Genomic DNA, 22,858 nt, shown 5'->3' with positions numbered 1-22,858 from the left:
ATGGACCAGAGCTGTTGGACACCATATTGCACCGGCAAGGCTGCAGATAAGGACATGTTAACAGGCATAAGATGGCCTGTGTCTCCAAGATGGTGCAGTACCCAGCACACACACTGTGGCACTATAAGTAATGGTCATGGCCACTGTATTCTACAGGGGGAGGAAACAGGTGTTCTTGTGCCTTGCTGTTGCCAAATAATAGATTACTGGATCAAAGCTGAGGTTCACTGGAGCAGATTCCCCTTTTCTGATCAGCGGGCTCTGTATCTTACCTCTCACATCTTTTTCTCTGGACTCAGAGGTGAAAGACATTAACCCTCCAACTAGTGCCTGTTTCATATACTGAGAAGAGTAATTTAAACATAAAGTGTTAACCGTGCTCTTGCTCCTGCTCAAACTAGGACAGGCATTACAAATCCTTCCTGCAAGTAAGATTCAAAGTGTGACACACCATTAATACTCCAGAATGAGATTTGCACTCCATGCCCTAGGACAGTGTCAGAAGCAGCAGCCCTTCCCAGTGGTGGGGAAAGGCTCCACATGCACATTCTCTGCTACTGCTCATTTGTCCACTTGTTTTGGCTTGACGAGAGATGGCATCATAGCACATGTTGGAGCACCACACATCCCAGTGGCACTGGGAACAGGGAAGTCCCTCTCAACTCCAGCTGGAGTTCTGCAGTTCCTCTCGGAGCCAGGTTGGAAGGGGCTGTCCAAGTCTGTTCATCAGCTTGGATAATTCAATGTTGTGCTCCCGGTAGAAGTCTCTTAGGAACAGCCGTGACTGCATGGAAAAGACAGACTACATTAGCGTGAAAGAAAATGTCACCCTTACCATGTTTCTGGCAGTGGTCTTCAGGTCATTTCCTATCACTGGCAGTAGAAAAATCCAGGTGGGTATGCTCATTGCATTCCATGTGTATACAGCTCATCTGCTGCTGCTAACTAATTTGAGAAAGTTACTCACCGAGGAATCCATGTCAGGGTATTTTCTTCCTTTACTCTTTCCCAGGCATTTTGTCTTTCCTCCATCTAACAGCTGGCACCAAAATCCTTTTGCTTCATCAAATCTGAAAAGGACGCTGATATTTAGAAGATATGGCCACATACCCAATTAGTAGCTGCAGAATCTTAATAGCTTCATAGGCATTTCCCAGTTCAATCCTTAATTTATTGTCATGATTTTTTTTTTTTACCTGAGCAATTCAGGTTGCTTTTTTGTTTTTGTTGTTTTTAGAATTTGATTGTGACGGCCTTCTGCAAGTAAGGCTTCCAAGTAATCTTACATTTCTTTAGATCCGCACACCCTGGGGTGTGCCACTCCTTTGGGAAACGCCTGGAGGAAGAGGCCTAAATTGGTACTCCTATCCTTACTGTTAGAAGAAGAAGACTGAAGAGCAATTGCAGAGTGCCTACACACATACACAGACACACCTATTACCCTCACCTAGCATAGGCTGAGATGGCAGAGAAGGTGTGAAAAGCCAGGTTTCAGCAGCAAAGAACAACATTCGAGATTTCCAGTGGCTTGCCACTGAAGACTGATACCAACTCTCTTCACCTTCAGCTAGCACTTACTTAACCTATTCACACTGCACTGTGGAGAACATCGTAGTCATGGCTGACTAATGTTCTTCAACTTGGTAGCAATGAGGTACTGCCTCTGCTAACAGTTCCTTAGGACTCGGCTGTCAAGTCCACATCTTCTGTAATAACAGACTCTATCATCTCAAAACTCTCTGCTGTGTCCCTAATCTCCATCAAGCTGAATAGCAGCCTGTCATTCATTTTTATCCCAAATTCTTTGCTTTCTGCCAGATTCAAGGTGTAAGAAACACAAAGCATAATGAGCTCTAATAGCTTCAGCACCTTTTCTGAAACCACGAAGACCAAATGAAAAACACTGTAATTTCTGCTGTGAGCAACTTCACGCCTCTCCACGACAGTGCCAAAAAACAGCCCTTCCCCCTTCATTTCGTTGGACTAAGTTACAAGTCCAATCTAGTGTCTCATGCCATCCAGACACAGCCACCTGAAATTAATTTTAACATTTAGACATACCTCTGAAACCTTTGCAGACCTTGTGGTCAGAGATAAGATATATTGTTCCAATCAAATGCTTTATTGTATTACACTTGGCTAAAAAAGTAGCTTGTCCAAAAATTACTTCCCTACCTCAGAGCCTGAGTGTAGTTGAAGAGTGGTGTAACTCCCAAGAACTTCTGGATGTTGTCCATTACGGAGGCAGGGTTGTGTCTCAGCTCCTGACCATCCACAATGAGAATCTGAAATGAAATAACACCAGCCACCTTAGCCTCCGACAGCTTGTGCTGAGCTTTCCAGCTCTCAAAACTCCACTGCCTTCCTTCATGTGAGTATAGCTTACTGGTATCTGCTTATTCTGGAACCACACAACAGAGGAGGATGTGGCAGACAGAGAAGTACAATAAGGGCCACAAATATTACAGGACAGTAGATTCCAACAGAGTTTGTCTGATAACTTGTCTTTGGCCAGTTTTCAGGTCCAGCAATAGCATTATTTATAGATTGTCTTGTGTATCCTTTTTTCAGATGTCAATCATTAAGTATTCTGCCATAACTTAAGATTATTCTCCTGTTGCACATACATATAACAGACAATAAAGAACAGCACTTTGCTGATATATCAACTATTCAAAAGAAAAATAGTCATGCACTGAAGTCTGGGGAATGTAGGAGACCCTGACCCTTAGCAAGTATAGGAATGGTGTGCCAACACAAAGCTAACACCACAAAGAGTGGCCATGCAATACAATTTTCTTTCCCTTTTTATCTCCCAGTTGGTGTCCCTGGCTCTATTACTCACATCTCCAGGAATAGTAAGATTGAAGCCCAAGAAAGTGATGGTATATTTTATGTAGGAACAGCAATGTTTGTTTGCCTACTCCAGCTCCACAGACATGGAAGAACACAGTAACCAGCCCCTGCATTAGTTTTATGAAAGAGGCAGGCTGAGCTATTGATTTAATTCTTAATTCTCATGCAAAGAAGACACAGGTTGCAGGATTAATACAATAACTTCTGGCTACACATCATGCTGTCTTGAAGGATCTACTCACTACAACTTCTCCTTGCAATGTGGCACCAATCAGTTACTCTTTCTGCTAATTATTCCATGACAAATAGCTGAATTGCAGTAGTCTTACTCTGACAGTAACAGAGATATAGGTCTCTGATTTATTTTCCCTTCTCTCTAATTTTAGTCTTGGCAGATCTATCATGTACTGTTACTGACTGCCAAAGCAGCAATCTCAAGAGACTAATGGGCATTGTAAGACTGCTGGAATATAGACTGAGGATAACTGCAGTATCAGAAAGAAATTGAAAAAATATTTTCTGACTCATAACGTCTTAGTTTATAAATGTCTTGGGAATTTTGAGACAGAAATGGTCTGCAGTGTATATTAACTGACCTTTTGCAAAGTTAAACCTCTGCAGACAGTTAAAGACTTCACAACCTGGAAGCTAACAAGTGGCGGAGTCTAAGAGCTTCTCTTTAAAGCTATGAAACCACAGCAAGCGGACGAACACCAGCTGGGCCTGTAGGGGATCCCAGGGCTGCAGGCTGCCTAGATGAAAGGAAGGGAGCGCTGATACTGCTGTTCTTCCTGAACATCTCAAGCCTGTGGAGCTGTCTGAGAGATCACATTATCATCTTGTAGTCATTTACATTTACAAATACAGTAAAGTGCAAAATTGAAGTATTTAAGCCCGATTTCTTATTGGCTTGCAGTAGGAAAAGTAAATGGTGGTTCCTGTTTCAAAAGATAAGAGAAGGGGTGAAATGAAAACAATATAAATGGACTGAGGGGAAGGGATCTGGGAAAAGAGAAGGAGCAGGGGAGGAAGGAACAGAGATTTGTTCTCTGCTCCTCTACACTAAACTCAAGGGACTCCTTGAGACCAGTTCCTGCTTTGTCATCTTAGTTTCAGGCCAGACAGCAGTGTTCGTCTCCTACACCCAGAAATTTTGCATGATCTCTTTCAAAGTCAGCACTGCCAAAGCATTATTAATCTATTTCACTCTGCAGCTACACCTCCTACCTGCCCAGAAGGGAAGTACGTTAGCCAGCGCTCTAGGTGAGTGGAATACCAGCCAGGGAGCAGGCATCGGCTTTGCAGGTTGCGCAGCTCCTGAGGGGCCTGGGATTTTGCAGAGATCACTTGGTAAAAGGTGTAATTGAGTGCCACGGGGTCATTGTGAGCTCGCTGGTGCTGAAAAACATAAGCTGAATTAAGGAGCAGGAAGACAAAATTCCTCCCTCCCCATGCCATCTCTGCAGACCCCACTGACTCAATACAAACAGCCACCACTGCCTTTGTACATAACTTTGTCCACGCTCTCCAGTCTGTATCATCTTTCCTGGCTTCCCTACGGAAATGGATCTGTGGCTTTCTGCCTCACCCTACTGGAATATTTCTCATGTGCTCATCCACAAAACAGTATGGAAAAGTTACCTGATACCATGAGTAGGCTCGGTCTGCAGGGTTGATCAGAACACTAATGATTTTGGCTCGAGGAAGCAGGGCTGCACCACGTTTTGGTACTACCTCTGTGTCAAAATAATTGGCACTCTTCTCAAACATGAAGTCTGTGCTGGCATTGGAGGGGATTGGAAAGAATTCCATGTACCTGCCAAATGGACAAGGACACTGGTGAGCAGAGTGGCACAGCAAAGAAATGGCACACAGCAAAATGATGTCTTTGCTTCTCCTCAACAGAGGAGAAGCAGCATAATAGTGCCATAGTGGCTTGTATTCCCTGACAGGTGGAAACACTTCATCGTAATTGCATACTTGTACAGGTAAAGGTGAGGGTGTGCATGTGGCCAAAGAGAAACTGTAGTCAATGTGCAGCATGTAGTGATATTTTTGTAAATCTAATGGGCTCAGAACAACAGTATAGAGGTCCTCCCTTCTGTCCTGTATGTCTCAACTCAGAAACCACAAAGAACTTTTAAACAAGCACATTGTTGCCTGTTTTGCTTGTCAAAGGAGAAGAAATCTCACGATAATAGTGGATTCAACAGACTCTCTAATTTGTAAAGCTCCATAACACCCCTAGGTATCTGCTGGTGAGCAGATATTAAGATCAAAACTATGTGTCCTATTCCTGCAAGCAAGCAGTTGGGTTAGGAGGCAAACATGTGCTGAGCAGTAGCAATGAAAACAAACAAACAGAAATGGAGAAGCTACTAAGAGGGCTGAGATGGACATACAAGAACATTCAGGATAAGACAATACAGGTGCAACTTATGACAGAAGAACACACATCAGGATTCTTACCAATCAATTCCTTTATGATAGTTGGGTCCATTAAAAAACTGGATCTCCTCAAAAGTGGATGGACTTGGGAAGTTACTGGTGACAGCTGGATGCATGGTCAAGAAGAAATGCACAGCTGTTGTGCCTGCAACAGGAACAAGATAGCAGGAACTACTCGCACATAATGTTTGGCTGAATCAAAAGCTCTATCTTCGCTGCAAAGCACAGACCCCCAGTGGACACACTCTGGCCGTACATGGCTAACCCACTCCTCATGCAGGCTTCAAGAGCAGAGACACCAAACACTTTGAAACTGAGCATGGCTCAATAGTTCAGTCCCAGACTTCAACTCATGCAGCTGATTTAAGACACTTCGGTAGCACAACTGTCATCCATGTCAGCTGCACTGAGGCAGTTGGGCTGTTCCCACCTGTCTCAGCAGTGCAGCCACACTCCTATGTGGCAGAACTCATACCTGTCAACCAAAAGGTGACACGGGCACTGCAGGACAATATCACACATTCAGGGAGGAGATGCACTGGGGACATTAATTTCCTCACATGGGAATTCAGCTAGAGATAGCATGGCCTGAATCTGCTGTGAATGTTTTCCCCTTACCCAGCCAAGCCTGATAATCCTACTCTGCCCCCAACTGTAGGGCTTTCATGGGTCAATAAATCAGATGCCAGGACAAGGTTTTCTTACTGTGCAGTTGCAAGCAGCCTGGACCATGATCCAGAGGACCTACGCTGCACACACGCCAACAGAGCTTCACAGTGACACAAGCCAGAGACAAAAGTTTACCTGGGCAAGCCTCTTGCTCTAGGCAAGGATCACCATTTGCTGGGCTGGGCTGGTGCCTGCTGTTTCACTGCACTACAAAGAAAGCCGAGGTCCGAAGATCTGGCTTTGGCTGAAGAGATTTTGCTCTCTTCAGGCTAGAAGGGACTTCTCAGGACAGTACACACACATAGTCATGTCACTGCCAACCACAATGCCGCAGCAGTTAAGAGGTGGTGACAGAGGTCAAACAAAAGAGGATCTCAGCCTCCTACTGACAGTGACATGAGTATGCAGCGGGTACACAGATCTGTCACAATAAAGGCACCAAGGGACGTTCACTGTAACCTTCGCTAAGCGTGTGTTTAGTCCCGCTGACAGCTTATGTCTTGGGACAAACTAAGAAAGGTCACAGCTTCTCTGAGCTTGGGTGGAAAAGCCAGAACACAACTCTGCAGGTAGGGTTTTTCCCTGCAAACAAGGACTGGTGCTAAGAAAGTGTCAAGGCTCGAAGCAACAGACTTGCCAGATTTTGTTAAGAACAAATTTGAGATTCTCTGAAATGTCCTCTGTGGACATTTGGCAGACTGTATGAAGAGCAGCAATACAGATCTACAACACAGACCTTTCCAGTTCTCCTCTCTGGAGGAATGAGATGAAAGATGCAATCTATTTTTAGAGAAAGTTTTCACATTACCAGTTTTCTGAGGTCCCACAATGAGGAACTTGGGGAGTCGATCACATGTTTTCTCTTTGGACCAGATATCCTTGTGCCTCTTATCATCACAGGGATTCTGCAGCATAAGTGATGGGATTAAGCATTAGCACAGGAGCTAATGAAAAGGGGAGGAGAAGCTGGAAGGCAGTCCTCTAGGGAAGATGCTATTAGCATATGAGGAACACTTCACAGCCACACTGCTGCTCTGCCAAGCAGCGAGTTAGATAAAAGCAGGAGGGAACATTTTTCGAAAGCCAAATGCAACCCAGAAGCCAAAGTCCCTCCGAGAGTGTAAACCACAGGACTTGCCCTGTGTAGCCACACTGGGCTGGGCCACCACGATAGTACAGCTAAGCATCTGTGAACTGCTGGCTGGCAGACAACTCTATCACCTTCAGTTAATTTCATCTGCTCATTATCAGGCAGAGCTGCTGCTCTGGGATAAAATGGAATAAACATGTTTTTATTTAATGAACATGAATTCTGTGGTGTGAAATTACTTTAAGATTAATCACGTTAACATGCTCTTCGAGCAACAAACAGGGTTATTCCTCATACACTTAGCATTTCACAGCACTTTGCTCTATTGAAGCTTTTTAATGACCCAAATGTCTACAGCCCTCCTTCCAGTCATTTTCACCAGCCATTCCTGTTCCTAAGCTCACACCATTACCCCCTTCCCTTCCACTTCCAGCCTGAAGCCACAAAGGTTAAACCTAAAACCTTCATGCATTACCACTCTGTGCTCTGATCACCAGTTTCTCTGCTTTAAATACGGAACATTGCTCTAGGAAAACCAGGAGGAGTGATTAGAACAGTTTTCTCACCTGCCACAAGGGATTCTTCTCCTGAGGAAAGATTTCAAAGTACTTCTTTGCAAGCTGGACTGGGGGCAGTGTCTGCAGGCGAAGGTTGGTCCAGCACTGCACAAACTTGACCAGGCTCTCAAAAGTGTACAGTCCCAGGCGGTCATTCCCATAGTTAGACAGGTGGGTCATGAAGATGCTGATCTGAAAATAAGGACATGGGAAACTGCTGAATCAGATAACAGTATTGTTTCCTCCTGACTTGACTGTACTGGCAAGGAAGAGGCTGTTCACACCTCAAACTGCCCTGGCGGTCTTGGATGACAAACATGCATCTGCCAGTGTACAGCAAGCACTGTGCTGATGAAAAACAAAAGAAATTTAGTGCTTGCAGAGTAGCAGAAACTAAGAAGAGGAGGGACAGGCATTTCTCAGCAACCTCTGGAAATGGTTGTAGAGTCTTAGCCCTGCCTGTGAGTCCAGAATAAGCTCAAAATCCCACTCTAGTGGCTCTGGGACAATGAGGGGAAACAAAGGTTAATCAGCCACCCTCTCCTAGTCTAAAACTTCCAAAGCCTGCTTTATCATAGAATTGTATCATAGAATGGCGTGGGTTGAAAAGGACCATAATGATCATCTAGTTTCAACCCTCCTGCTATTTGCAGGGTCACCTGGAAGAATGGGAGCTTCCCTGCCTCTCTCCAAGCACCCACTGCTGAACTCTGATGGTGCCAGGCGATGTCAGCAGGCAACCAAACACCGCTCTGGCAGTGAGCAGGAGTAGCCTTCCCTCTCACAGTAGGGAAAAGAAGGAAGGAGGATATGGATGGCACTGGATGAATACACTTGTGGCAGTACAGATGCTTGAATTCAGTCTTCTGCACAGTGGCACCATGGAATGATCTTAGTGCAACTAGAGGTACTTCTGGTACTTTGTGCCAAACCTTCCCCAAGGCACTGAAAATTAATGTAATCCTACCCTACCTTTGAATAGGCAGCAGCAAACAGTGGTAGCATTACCACACAAAGAAACTGAGCAGAGTTAAGGATTTATCACATTTGCCTGCCTGTGAATCTTTCACTTCTTATTTCCCGCTGAACTGATGGAGCAGCCCTGCCAGGCAGGTTCTGGCACCTACACTTCAAGTGTTTGCACTTGGTGCTGCTGTGTAAAAACGATGTGCTGCAGGATCGAGTCCACAGAGTGGTGGTCAGTGGCTCAATGTCTGGATGGAGATCAGTGATGAGTGGTGTCCCTCACAGGTCAGTGCTGGGACCGATACTCTTTAATATCATCATCAATGACATTGACAGTGGGTTAAAGTGCACCCTCAGCAAGATTGTTGATGAGACCAAGCTGTGGGGTGCAGAGGGACGGGATGCCATCAAGAGGCACTGGGCAGACTTGAGGAGTGGACCCAGGAGAACCTCAGGAGGTTCAACAAATCCAAGTGCAAGATCTTGCACCTGGGTCAAGGCAACCCTCATTATCAATACAAGCTGAGGGACGAAGGGATGGAGCACAGCCCTACTAAAAAGGACCTGGGAATACTGGCAGATAGTAAACTGGACATGAGCCAGCAATGCCCCCTCACAGCCCAGAAAGCCAACCATATCCTGGGCTGCATCAAAAGAAGTGTGGCCAGCAGGGAGAGGGAAGTGATCCTGCCCCTCTGCTCTGCACTGGTGAGGCCTCGCCTGGAGTACTGTGTCCAGATGTGGAGTCCTCAGCACAGGAGAGACATGAATCTGTTGGAGCGCATCCAGAGGAGGGCCACAAAAATGATCAAAGGGATGGAACACCTCTCCTTTAAGGACAGGCTGAGAGAGCTGGGGCTGTTCAGCTGGAGAAGAGAAGGTTGTGATGTGACCTGATAGCAGCCTTTTAGTATTTAAAAGGAAGCTACAGCAAAGAAAGGAACAGGCTCTTCAGCAGGGTCTGTGCTGATAGAACAAGGGGAAATGGCTTCAAGCTTAAAGAGGGTAGATTTAGGTTGGATATAAGGAAAAAGTCTTTTACTGTGGGAGTGGTGAAGCACTGGAACACAGGTTGCCCAGAGGTGCAGTTGATGCCCCATTTCTGGAGACTGTCAAAGTGAGGCCGGATCAAGCCCTGGGCAACCTGATCGAGCTGTGCACGCCCTGTTCATTGCAGAGGAGTTGGGACTAGATGACCTTTAAAGGTCCCTTCCAACTCTAAGGATTCTATTATTCTTCAAACACAGCAAAACACAGAAAAATCTGGGCCACATCGTGGAGAAAATCAGAAGGCAAAAGGATGTACGCCGTGTTGTCTTTTGCCCAATTCTGACAAACACCAGGAAGATGGCGTGACAGCAAAGGTGGCTCATCCCTTTGATTTTCTGGTAGAACAGTTGGAGAAAAAGTTTGTTGCAAAAAGTGGCTTTCTCACTGACATAATCCAAGCAGGGAGGACGCAGGTTACTACCTAGGACACTTGCAGGGTTTCCAGAATAAAAAAATGGTTTGCATGTGACCAAGGCTAGCAACCATGTCTCAAGACTAACTGTATTCAGTAAAATATTTATGCCAGCCATGCTCACACAAGCAACGCTGTCATTTGCAGAATCTCCAGCAACATGGCTTACAAGAAGGTAAGACAAGCCCAACCATTTCCTCGTGTTTCTGAGTGTGCAGTCATACCCTGTAACATATGCACTGGTAAACAAGGCTTGAAAGCTTGCAGTGCATTGCCACAGCTACTGTTAGCAAAACAGCTCCAAGTACGACTTCTGACATAACCTACGTTCAATTTCTGTTTCTTTCTCTCTCCCATCCACAATCGGTAACACACAGGACTAGTTCAATGGTCACACAGCCCTCCTCTCTCACTCTCTTCCACAATCAACAACGGCATGGAAACGATCAGAAAGATGTCCTTTGCTTCTGGGAAACAGACTGGGCACAAGGCAGCCTGTCCATTAAACATCAACAACTATTCTCTTCACTGACATCAGACCTTGTTCACTAGTCAGAAGATCAAACATCATCTGTTTGCACTGTGGAGTTAATCACATGCACACAGGCTTGGAGACTCCTGCATATGTATACCCACTCAATGAGAGCTGGAAGCACCAGAAAGGATTGAGAGACACTGGTCCAAGTCTGCTGCGGATCACTGCTGGGACTGCAGGGCTGGCCAGCTTTCTATCAACTCTCTGAGATGGCTCTATCAGAGTGGGAGGAATACAAGAGTCTGAATCGCTGCACAATGAATGAAAAGGAGCTTAAAGCACAGTCCTCCACTGCTGACAGAGAGAGGAATGCTGCACTGCCAAAAGGAAGGGAAAGTGTAAACATACGAAATGTCTGAAGGCATCTAAGTTTTGAAAGTCAAAGAGCAAACAGAGTAACTGGCAAGTAAGGCAATCCTGTACCACAGCACAATCTTCCCAAGCTTTTTTGGATCATAAATCACCCTCAGCTGCCTCAATACTCACATGCTTATCAGTAAATTTTAACGGGTGGATCTACAAACTAAGTTTTAAAAAATTTCTTGACACAGCCTTCTAGACCAGCAATGTCCTCTTAATTAGTCTGGCAACTGGTTTTCCAAGAGAGATCTAGAGCTCGTAAGTTTCGCAGTGATTATTTGTTTCTTTAAAGTCTAGCTATTACAAAGTAGGACGAGGTGAAATGAACTCTACATATGGGAAGAGAGATCCAGAAAAGCTTCACTTTCAGTCTGACCAATGATGGCAAAGATCACTCCATATTTAAAGCCAAGAATAGCTTTCTCCTTATGAAAGACTCTTATTAAGGTGAATTTGCTGGTTGTGCATAAAATTAATAATTCTATTTGTGGTGGGGAGGACTGAAGGTTGGCTTCCAGAACTGGAAGTATAAACCTCTACAGCTTTTTAGCTAGGGCTACTGTAGACTCCTAACTTCTACAGATCATACACCAGTCCAGAATTGGTCACAGGCTAATGCTCAGAAATCCAGGACTTATTTGTAAACTACAACCTGTATTTTGGGTGCATCACACACATGGCAAGGATTTTTTTCAGTACCATGGTTCTAGGATTGGAGAAGCACAAAGCTCTAGGAAAAAAGAGAAAACAAAAAAAATTAAACTCACTGAGAGAAGAAGTTTGATTTTCTGATTCACTGAGCCTCTGCAGCTCGAGCCAGAGGTGGCTAAAAGCTCTGTATTCAGACCTACAATCAATATCCAAAGGAAGCAAGGAATGAAAAAAAATATCATGGCGAGCACAGTCACTGATGTTGCATGACAAATCTGACACAACAAGTACTCAGTGACTGCGACCAGCACTCCATGGCTCACACCTAGTCAGAAACAAGCTGCTCTCTCCTGGACTGGCTTGCACACGTTCTTACCCAAACTTGGGCACTGATGGAAAAGATAGATAAAGGAGAAGTAAGAAGGCAGAAACTTGGAAATTCTAAGAAAAGACAAGATCAAGCAATGGCTATGGAAGTAGATTTTTCAAAAATCACTATCTAAACATGGCAGGAAAATGTTCATTCAGATAAATGGATGACAATAGGTGCCAAATCAGCTGTAGAAAGAAACAAATTCAGGAGCAGAATTGAGAAAGCTATCATACATAGGATCAGACAAAAAGGACAGCAGCCAATGAGCATGAAAGTGAAGGAGTGTGATCTACACTTGGAGAGGACTACAAAGCTTAATCTCCTACCCATTTAGGACTTTTCTTTAATGACTGCTTTTGGGGGGTTTTTTTGGTTGTTGTTTTTTTTTTCTTGTCTTTTGACACCCAGCACATCGTCCCAGCTTCAATGAGAAGTGAGAAATATGTCATTTGCCTTCCATTGCTAAAAATTGAGAAGGGGCTACATAGTGTTCAAGGTACTACAGTAGCTTGGTGTCTTGATGGAACTGATAAGCATTAAATGAGAAACAGCTGTGTCAGACACAGATATCCCAAAAATGCCTTAGGGTGACAGCTACATCACAAAAAACAGCATACATTGTCATACATAGTAATTGCTTTCAGTATATGCATTCTGAAAGGATGGGAAGTATATTACTTAAGAAAAGCCCAGAGAAAGCACTTACAATAAAAATTCACCAGTGAGCCTGAGGATGAGCCAACAAGATTCAGATGTGTGTGGGACAGAAGGCACCAAGGCACATCTCACTAATAATTCAAGAAGGTGCAGCAGTGTAGGTAACACACTTCATTCTGGGCCACAGTCAGCACATCACCCTGGCTCATTTCTAGATGAGGACTATTGCACTTGCCAACACTCAATACTTCTTCCTTAGCAGTGAGTAAGGCAAAGAAACTTTAAATAGCTACAGCTTCCTTGGCCTTCTCTTTCACATCTCTTTAGCCTCACACTGAAGATATCCACACAGCAATTATTATTTTTATTATTGCACTGAATCAGCCTCAAGATCTAATCCTTTTCCACATCATGTGAATAAGCTGAGACACTCAGACATTGATCCCCCTTGAAGATGAGCTTACTGGGTTCAGGAGCACTGTCAGGAAGAGTTCACCACCACGAATGCTCTTGTCCAATTCCTTTGAGCCACCAGGATATTCATTATAGAAGATAGTGTGAGTAAAAAGGCCACAGGTCTGTCGAGGCAGAACCTGACAATATAGAAGAAAAGTTAGGTAAGAGGCAGATGCAACAGAAATCTATACATGGATGTGTCTAAGCAGTACTATACAGATCAATATGAAGAGTAAGGGATATAAGCAACATAGTTTCAGAGGACTCTTTGATAGTCCTCCCAGACATTTACTTAGCACAGCACTTAGCAAACAAGTAAGTGAGCGGGACATAAATTTAATCTTGTCATGCTTAATTTTGCTCTCTGTTCAGAACTGACCTCTGAATTCTACTAAGAAATAAAAAAAAACTGTAGCCAAGTTCCATTTCTTTACTTCACTTAATAATTTTGGAAATATGGATGATACTGAGATTTATGTTTTTGCTGCAGGTCATTAGGAGAGCATCCCCTGGGAAGAAAATGTGCACTGCTCAGGAGCCTGTGGGCTCTGCTCACCCAGCTGTGCTCACCATGATTCCATTATGGATGAATCCACGTCGGTACCGGGCAGGTCGCAGATGTGGGTATTCCTCTGTGCTTGTTACTTGGATGCTCCAAACAGATTTCCATGCCTCATAGAGTTGTGTGTGGACAGGATAAACCCCAGAATGATGGGGGGCTACAGCATAGCCTAAGTCTGTGGGGATCCCATGCTCCTGGAAGCAGAATACACATCTTGATCATCCAATACTTAATTATTATTCTTACTAAGGATCATTAAGCAACAGTTTCCAAGCTGGAGCCAAGAGGACAGAGTAAAAAGAAATCTCTCTTGACTGGGAACTTGAGATACTTCTTGCATTATGTATCTGTAGAAATAGGAAGGGCAATTCTGGACCAACAAGAATGTTCAGCACTTGGAACAGCTGCTGCAAGAACAGTCTTGTAGCTTGCAGGTGTAACACTTCAGATTAATTCAAAGCCTCAGGTCAGGCTCCTTGGTTACTACCAATGAACTAATCAGTGCTGTTAAGTCACGAATCTCACACACACTATGCCTAGGTCTGAGCCACTGGAGCAGGAAAACAAAGTATCTTTAACTGACATAGAAGGCAAGAAGACAACAGCTGGGGCCTGCCTTGAAGATGGCAATTCAAAGAAAAGCAGGCATGAAACTAGTGGCTGTTGAGGCCGAAGATATGGAGCCCAGAGCTATACTAAAATTACAAGAGATAACTGAATTTCATGGTTCTTAATTTCACTATGTGGTTCTGGTAATAATATGAATGATGACAATTCTGCCCTGGTGGTACACAATAAAACCAGAGTCCCTAAATGAAGCAACAGCCTTCCCTTCCCACTGCTAGCTTGTTTTATGTTAAATATGTATAACTGTGTTCTGTGCCTTTTCTCTCTTAGCAAGAGACCTCAATGTTACTTAAGCATGAAAAGAAGGAAATGAAATTGTTTCTATAATGCTGCAACTGTACTCTGAATTTGGGATCATTCCAACTCTGCATGTGTCATGGAAACATGAGACAGCAGCTTGCTATTCCCAAGGAGATTACCATCAACAGAACCAAACTGGGGTTGAAAAGGACACATCTTTTCAAACACATGCTATATTCAACTCTGCTGTAAGCATGAAGCAGACATTGTCTATAATGTAAGACGTTCAAGGTTTCCCTCCTCTTCTGCCAAAACCAGGGATTTTCCCCTGGACTTCCTAGATAAAAGACTCCCTCCAGCATTATCTGAGGAGGCCAGAGCCAGGACACAGAGCATTTTATACTACAGAGTAGATAACTTCCTACAAAACCAGTCTGAATAAGGATTGAAAGGAAATGCCTTCTCACTGCCAGTTTATACAATAATTGGATTTGGAAGGTAATGCTACAACTAGTTCACACCTCAGCAAACTACAGCCCTGGGATTTGCACCCTGGAATGTGGCGGAGCTGCCTGGGGCCATGCAGGTGCCAGGAAACACTGAACAGACAGGCATGAGAATTCTGTTTCTTGCCTGAAGACAGCAGGAGGCATGCACCAATTTAAACTTTTAGGGCTGGCTTTTTTAAATGCCGCTGTGTTACTTGGCTAACATTTGTCTTCAGCAGGGTCTGAACAGCTATTCCAGGGGAAGAATACTTTAGGATTAGTACTGTAACGGAATGTGATGCCCCTTACCACAGCAAACTGTTTGTTGAGCTTCATCTGCTCAGCCAGCACAGTGACATTGTGGAAAAGATGAGGCTGCATGTGACTCCACATATGAGGGAACCACCAGAACTCCTTCCTATGCTTGAGTAGCATGTCGTCACCTTCATCTTCCTCATCTGTACCTACAGAGAGCAGACAAGGAGATGCAAAAACACAAAGCAGAAGAAGGGCTCAATGTTTCTAAGCAGTTGTTCCAATAGAGGATCAAGCTCTGAGTAGTGTGTTACACGGATATGCACATGCACAAAGAGTAAGGTAGGGAGCTGACAAAAGTTGCAAGTGGTAAAAGAGATGCATCACTTCTGCCAAGAACCACAACAGAGCTACATGAGAATGTGCCCTGTACCATGAAGCTCCCGCAAACACGTGGGCCATATGCAGGTGCTGGGACAAAGGGGTGCTGGAGGCTTACCTGTGTGGTAGAATTTCCCTGAGAAGCCCAGGTTGAAGGTGAAATTTGGGACTAAAGTTCTCAGCTTATTCTGGGTGCTCAGTAAAGCCTGTTTGAACAAAAGGAAAAAGAAATGTTCACACTCAATTGTTCTGTAAGATTCCTCTGCTCTGCTGGTGCCAGCTCAGTCTGAAGAGGTGTCACAGGAGATGGAGCTAAGGCACTGTTACCTGTGGAGTGACAAAGCCAAGGGTTCCCACATAGAGCCTTTATGTGAAGTACCATCTTGCCTTACTGAACGATGTTGCTTTAAAAACAGTCACATCCATCTCTCATACATCCTCTTCACCTCACTGTAAAGTACCCAAAGCACCTGTGCTGAGGCAAAGGAACAAATCTCACCTCCAAGTAACAGCTCCCTCAGTCTTCCCAGGATCAACCTCAACACTCCCTTCCCCTCCCTGTCAGCTGGGGACCTTTTACCTTTCTCCAAGTCTGTGGATTAAAGAAAAGCAAGATAGAACTGGACCTGGGGCACTGAGGAAAATAACTCAACTGTATCACAAAGAGTAACTAAGCGTTCCAAGGCGAGGATTCAAAGATGAAAGGTGGATTCACATGTGAATACCCACATAAGGAGTCCTGCAATGACAGGGAGGTACCTCTGGCTTGAAATTTTCCTGGATTCTGGAAAAAAAAATCCTGGGTGAGCTGACATTCACAGTCATGATTTCCCCTACAGGTTCTCTCTTCCTTGCCTTCAGCTTTGAATGTCCAAAATAATTGCTATAGCCAAAGGGAAGGAGCCTTGTGCCACAACTCCAAGGTCCAGCAGCAGACAGCAGACAGACTTGACAGAAAAAAAACTGCTCAGTATGCCATGAGCAAGATGTACACTAATTCTAGTCAAATTTCTTCTGGTAGAAAACAGTGAAAATCAAAGCCCTGAAATGCATCCTCTGCTATTACCACTATGTTGGGAACAGTGTCACTGACGGAGCCCCCTGTGGGAGCAGTTCCTGATCAAAGAGGGACTTGACAGGAGGGTGGTTGGCAGGTTACAGAGATGGTCCTGTTCCCACAGTTATTTATATTATAACAGCTTTTCTAAGAAAGCAGTTCAGCAGTGGATGCACCAAAGTGATGACCTTTAACACCAGCCTTGGGATAAATGCAGATGTTCGTGCACATAACACAGGAGAAAGCACACAGACTGCTTGGAACTGAGGAGATGGGCAGATCTTCCTTCATCAGCTGCCTTTCTCTTGCTTCAAGGGGCACAAATGAGCACAACAACGTTGCCTTCACGTGCCTCCTGATCCATAGGCACTGTTTAGGCAACTGCCCCTCAGGTACTGGAAAGTGCTTTGACAAATGCCAACTCTGCTGAGGAGCTACTTTTGTCATATACCACTGAAGGTATCCTGAATGAGCCACTGCTGTTACTAATATTTCAAAATAGTGTTGACCCAAAAGCTGACCATCACATTAACTTAAACACAACAACTTAAGTAACACAACCACCCATTTCTTTCATATGCATCTTGGAGAGAGGTGATTAGTGGACTAAACTGAGACTTTTTTACCCAAGACAAGCAGCCCACGACCCATCCATCTCACACATGGCAAGGTGGAAAGACCAGACAGTTTATTTCTACAGTGCTGAATACACACCCCATGCTTTCCAATGGCCCCAAATAACAAAGCTTTCAGACTTTTCCCTAGAGAAACACTTAAGTGCTCGTTCCCCATCTCCACACACACATACAACAGCAAGAAGAAATTTCTACAGAGATCCCAGCTCCTCCGTGACCACATGACTACCACACCTTTATCCCAGTTCCCACTCAAGGGTGGTATTTTGAGAGATGTATGGCATATGACATCTCCAGAACTCACTACACATGCAAATAGGGCTTAACAAGGTGACATGCCAGCAGCACTGACGGCTGAAACCTTTTTTGCTGTGCATGTTCCTGAATAGGCAGTGGGAAATCAAGTTCCCTTCACGCAAGGCACAGGGAGCGCTGACTAAGAGCTGTGCTTTTCTCTCCAGAGAAGAGCCTGTTTGCCCACCTACTTAGTAGTGACACCACTACTCCCAGCACAGAATCAGCACTTGGAACACTTAGGCAGGAAAGTACCACTTCCTCATATTGCCCCTGGAGCTGTCCCACGCCTTTCCACTTCTCTCTGGTGCCCTGAAAGGCACATCCACTTCCTCAAGATTGAGTGGGAAGGTAGAGGGAGGAAAGACAGCAGCTAAGAGGCTTAACATTTCTCTGCGCTGAGGGAGATTTAAAGCCTGGCTGGGGTTACCATGACGACACATCTGTCTGATGATAAATCCCCAAAAGCTGTGCTCTGGCAGGCAGCAATCCTTTGTGGCTGGGGAGGGACCCAGGGAGAGTCCATGGGGGCCCCAGCAATTCTGAGACTGTGGAGCCCCGTGGAGCCTAGCAGAGCCCTGCCTTCCTGGAGGGTTTATTGCTCATCACATGCCATCCCTGCACTGATGCTCGGTCTCTCTCACAGCTGCATGGCACAGTGTACGTCTGAATAAATGCCTTTCATTGCACAGGATCGAAGAGAGTAAGGTGCCAAGCAAAGTATTTGGAAATTCATTAAAAAACAAACAAACAAACAAACCCACCAAAAACAAACCACCTACCATCCACTGTTCCCTAGCATATGGGTTCCAATCCAAGGCAAAACAATACAGCTGTGGGAATGGGCTGGGAAGATGGCGTTTCTCACTTGATACCCCTGCACTCTGTTTCTCTTTTACTTAACAAGCCAGATACAAGCACATCCTCAAGTCCATATTTAAGGAATTGCACTAGATGCAGAGCTTGTATTTCAGCTGTTCCCCATCTCTATAAAGGAAAGTTTCTTACCTTAGAAAATCACTCTTCACAAATTTCTATTTTGTCTTCCTTTCCAAAAATCCTTCCAAGATGTATACCTGTCTACGAGCCAGCCCAAAAGGCCCCTTCCCTATCTCTGCTTTCTACTAGAAGCTCAGCAAGGCTCATCCCAGAAGGAAAAGATGGGGTGTCCAACAGAACCCCGTGAGAGCTCAGAATGACTTCATGCTTGTCACAGTCCATCAAGAGTCTATCATCTAGGCATCACATTAATACAGAATTCAACTTTCACATCACTCTGCTTTTTTAGCTATGAATATACATATTTTTTAATCTTCTAAAAGCTTTTGCAGTGCTTCACACAAACCCTGAATATTATCTCTTCTATCTGAGGTATCTCTAAAAAAGCAACAAAGGAAGTGTGGGAAACAAGGTTGAAAGGTGGATGCTAGGATGAGAAGATACCATAGAGTTTGGAAAACCTTGGACAAATGATAAAGAACATAATAAATACTTTTGCAAAATATAGTGGGAACATCCAAGGCATCCAAAGCACTGCTGCAGAAACAGCTCCTTCAGTGGGACTGCCCATCACAGAGCAGCACGTTCTCAAAAGGTCTTCTGCAGTCTCCTCATTGCCTGGTGGTAGCACTGGCATAGCTCAGAAAAGTGCAGTCAAAAGAGAAAGCCCTCAGTGCTTGTGTTCCCAGCTCCCAGCAATGCCAGAATCAGGCAGTTAGAATTGCTGGGTATTTTGATTTCAGCTAAGATTATCATGTGCAATTTAGAAAGGTGAGAGCTGATTGATAGCTGTCCATACTAGACTCTCTTCCACCCTCACCATTCAATAACCCAAAGTCCTCAGTTTTCACTTAACTTGCTATCAGAATCAGGAGCAACGACTGCTTGCTATTTATGCCCTTGTAGAGATTACCACCAGACAGGCAAAAATTCATCTGCTTAATCTTCTTTCCTCATACCTAAAGCAGACCAGGAAGGATCACAAAAGCCAGATCCTTCCTGCATTAGTCTTTGTTGGCCAGTTCCATGGAGGTTTGGTAAATTCAGAGGATTATGATTTTACAACAGACTGAATGTGGACTTGTTGATAAGAGAAAGGATTCTCTGAGATTTTGTTTTGTTAATTATGTGCAGTTCAATCCCTGGTGAACTTTACAAGGGAAAAACATTTTCCTTGAGCAGCTCCCAAGTGTTTCACTTCAGTAGAGGACTGCAAGTTCTTGCTCCAGCCCTTTAGCAGAAACAGGAACTCAAGGGGTGAGCATCTTTAAAGTAAAAACAAACAAGATTGCTTTTTTTTTCTTTTTCTTTTTAAAGATAAAAAGCTAACCAGTCCTCCTCTAAACATCACAAATAAAAACATCTCTCATAGACATCTAACATAGACATCCATGCATTCAATCAAGTTATGTCCAGCATTTCCTTTCAATAATCATTTTGTCTGGGAAGCTGTTTGAACATGGATCTGTATATGGCAAACAAGCACACTGGGATAGCAGAGTCAATTTTATACCTTCACACAACATCCAATCTTCAAACCACTCCCCCGACCACTGTAATCTGAGCTTCAAGATAAGGAACTGTGTGTTGAGATAGCAGCCTTGAAACACAGCTTTTATATAAAAGGCCAAAGAAAATGCCAGCTGTTCCATCACTATTATATTCCCCTCTCCCCACAGCTAGAGGCTATCAACAAATCCATGTTGTTATTTCTCGCTTTTAAAAAATAAAAATTCATTAACCTCTCATGGCTCTGCAATCAGAGAACTTCTTTTAAATAGATAAATCTGGGCTTTATCTGCTTTGCCTGAGATTCTCTGCTTACTGATCGCAGATTATTCCTCCATTTCACCGTTAAAACCCAAACAAAGCATCTTTTGGAATTATCTTGTCTGGGTTTGTTTTTATCATCACTGGAACAGCCTTCGCCTCCAAAAGCTTTGGTCAACTATCCTCTGTTTTCTCACACTGGTCTGTAACCTGCTCAGACAACACAGAACTGGGAATCTCCATGCGTTAGAACTAGAAGGTGCAAGAGAAGACTATGATCACTCAGAAAATACACTTTCAGAGCATTTCAGTATCTCAAAACAAAGGGATACTGCAGTGAAATGAAAAAAATGTTAGCATTTTCTTTCAAGTAAAGTTACATACAATTGTTCCATTTTTTTTTTTTATAAGTCCCAGTTAGTCATGATCAAGGGTGGCTGTAAAGGATTATTAAGGAATTGAGCAAGTAAAATAAACAACGGTTTGCAATTAGAGCTGCTTCAAGTATACAGCTTTGAATGAATTAAAAAGATAAAACGAGCTCTAAAAACAGCAAGATCTAAACAGATCCCAACCTAAACTTGGCATCAGAACCACGATTTAAAATCTAACACCTGAAAAAACTGAGACGAGATGAAAGATGCACCCTGCATGGATGCACACAAAACCTAAGAAGTGCTAAGACTCCCAGTGAGGGGGGAGGATGCTCCTGGAAACGTGTTAAGAATTAGGTTTAGTTCACGTGAGGGGATGCACACGCGGAAAATTACTTTGTTTTATATCTATGCCCCAGATATTCTCTAACTTTGGTTGAAAGAACATATTGCCCTTCTTCTCAGCATGTTTCCAAAACAACTTTGAGGCAGCTGCTGTCATAGGCTTACTGCCATCATAGCTGGTATTCAGCCTTTCCCTTACAGCTTTTTTAGAGGTTTCAACATAGGCTTATTCCCTTGTAAGAAAGGAGATAGGACAGACCATCACAGACATCCTCCTTTTAGATTCAGAGATGCCAGATCCTACAAAGCACATGCTCGATTTAAACCTGAAAAAAACTTGTTGTGAGTACTGCATACTGTGCCTCAGCATCTCTGCAGGTTATTTCTCTGTGTTTAAGATGAGAAAAATTGTAGCAATCAACTCCTTCACTCAAATTAAATGCAATCTTGACATTCCTGGCCTACCGCGCACAAAGGAATTTCATCTGGGGCCTATGATTTTCTGGGGATTTTACCTCTACATCAGACACTTTCATGCGAGTGCCCTCTTTTCCCACAAATATATCATCTATGTCGACCAGGATATAGCGATCAAGCGTGAGACACAGGCGCTTGCCAGTCAGGTAGGCAATGGCATCCACGAAAATCAGTTTGTGCAGCCAGAAGTTGAGGTTATTGCCAAAGAGAACCCGCTGGATCCCGTCATGCAGACCCAGATCCTGCACCACCGTGGCATGCAATGCTTTGTGGGTGGCCAGGTGAGGAATGGACTCTGAGGACTTCGTGCTGGCCAACAGCACAGGTTCGTAGGTGCTGTGGTTTGACTGGAATACAGTCCAGTCATCACCAGGCAGGGGACCCTGCTCCACCTCATTAGCCCGTGTAACATAGAGCAGAGGAGCACTGGGGTTGATGTGATAGTCCCGCAGCCCCAGGTTGGAATGTAGGAAAAGGGGGAAACCCTTGAGCTGTGCACTGAGTAGGCTGTTCTCGTTGGCTTTGAAAAAGCCTATAATCCCCACTCCGTACTCTACACAGTATTTGTCCAGCAGCTCTCGGTTCCAAGCGTCTAGATTCACATATTTGAGGATATTCTCATAGATAATAAGAGCATAGCGTCCCCTATCTTTGTCTGTCAATGTTGGCATATCCCCTTTACCAGGGGCGATCTCTGTCCTGTATTTAAACCGGCTAGATTCCAGGATAGCCACTATTTCCTGCCCCAGCTGGGAGTAGATGCTTTCTACAAAGACTAGCACCACAGGATCCGTGCGCGAGGTGTCCACAGATTTTGTAAGCCTCCAGCTGGCTTGCGGTGGGATTGAGATGCGGTGCTGGTTGCTGCAGTCACTGAAGGGCAGGGGTGGTGGCTCCTTGATTTTGGGACTGTTCGTGACGTAGTAAGCCAGGATGCACATGGAGATCAGGCTGAAGGCAATGAGCAGCAGGATCAACCTGTGGAGCTCCAGCTGTCGCACATGCCGCACTACTTTCCACAACTGAATCATGGTGAGGCGGGCTGCCCACCCTCCTCACGCCCTGCAGCCACGTCGCTCCTCAAATCTCCAGTGCCACCACGGCAGTACCCAGCAGCAGCTTTCAAAAAAGTAACAGCAGCTGCAGAGAGAGACAAAGCAAAAGCAAACAGCTACCAGGCTAGACTCCCAGGGATGTGCCATTTATCTCAAGTAACCATGGCCCTCAATTCCCATTGCTCTTTTGTGTGCTTCCTCCTGTTCCTCTTCTCTCAC

The 22,858-nt window shown here is 44.4% G+C and overlaps 1 protein-coding gene across 1 annotated transcript; it reads right to left on the bottom strand.

Moving 5' to 3' along the window:
- Positions 1–658: 658 nt before the first annotated feature.
- NDST2 (N-deacetylase and N-sulfotransferase 2) lies at positions 659–22,615 on the bottom strand (the record flags this gene model as incomplete). Its single annotated transcript, XM_079536176.1, has 13 exons — positions 659–784; positions 968–1,070; positions 2,176–2,285; positions 4,084–4,254; positions 4,498–4,672; positions 5,326–5,449; positions 6,782–6,878; positions 7,630–7,812; positions 13,089–13,217; positions 13,651–13,836; positions 15,307–15,461; positions 15,752–15,839; positions 21,623–22,615. 13 exons carry the CDS (start codon positions 22,613–22,615, stop codon positions 659–661), a joined length of 2,640 nt encoding a protein of 879 aa, XP_079392302.1.
- Positions 22,616–22,858: the final 243 nt, after the last annotated feature.

This window comes from Tetrao urogallus (genome assembly GCF_951394365.1).
Source record: "Tetrao urogallus genome assembly, chromosome: 5".
NCBI lineage: Eukaryota > Metazoa > Chordata > Aves > Galliformes > Phasianidae > Tetrao > Tetrao urogallus.
This window is presented reverse-complemented; position numbering and strand designations above follow the sequence as displayed.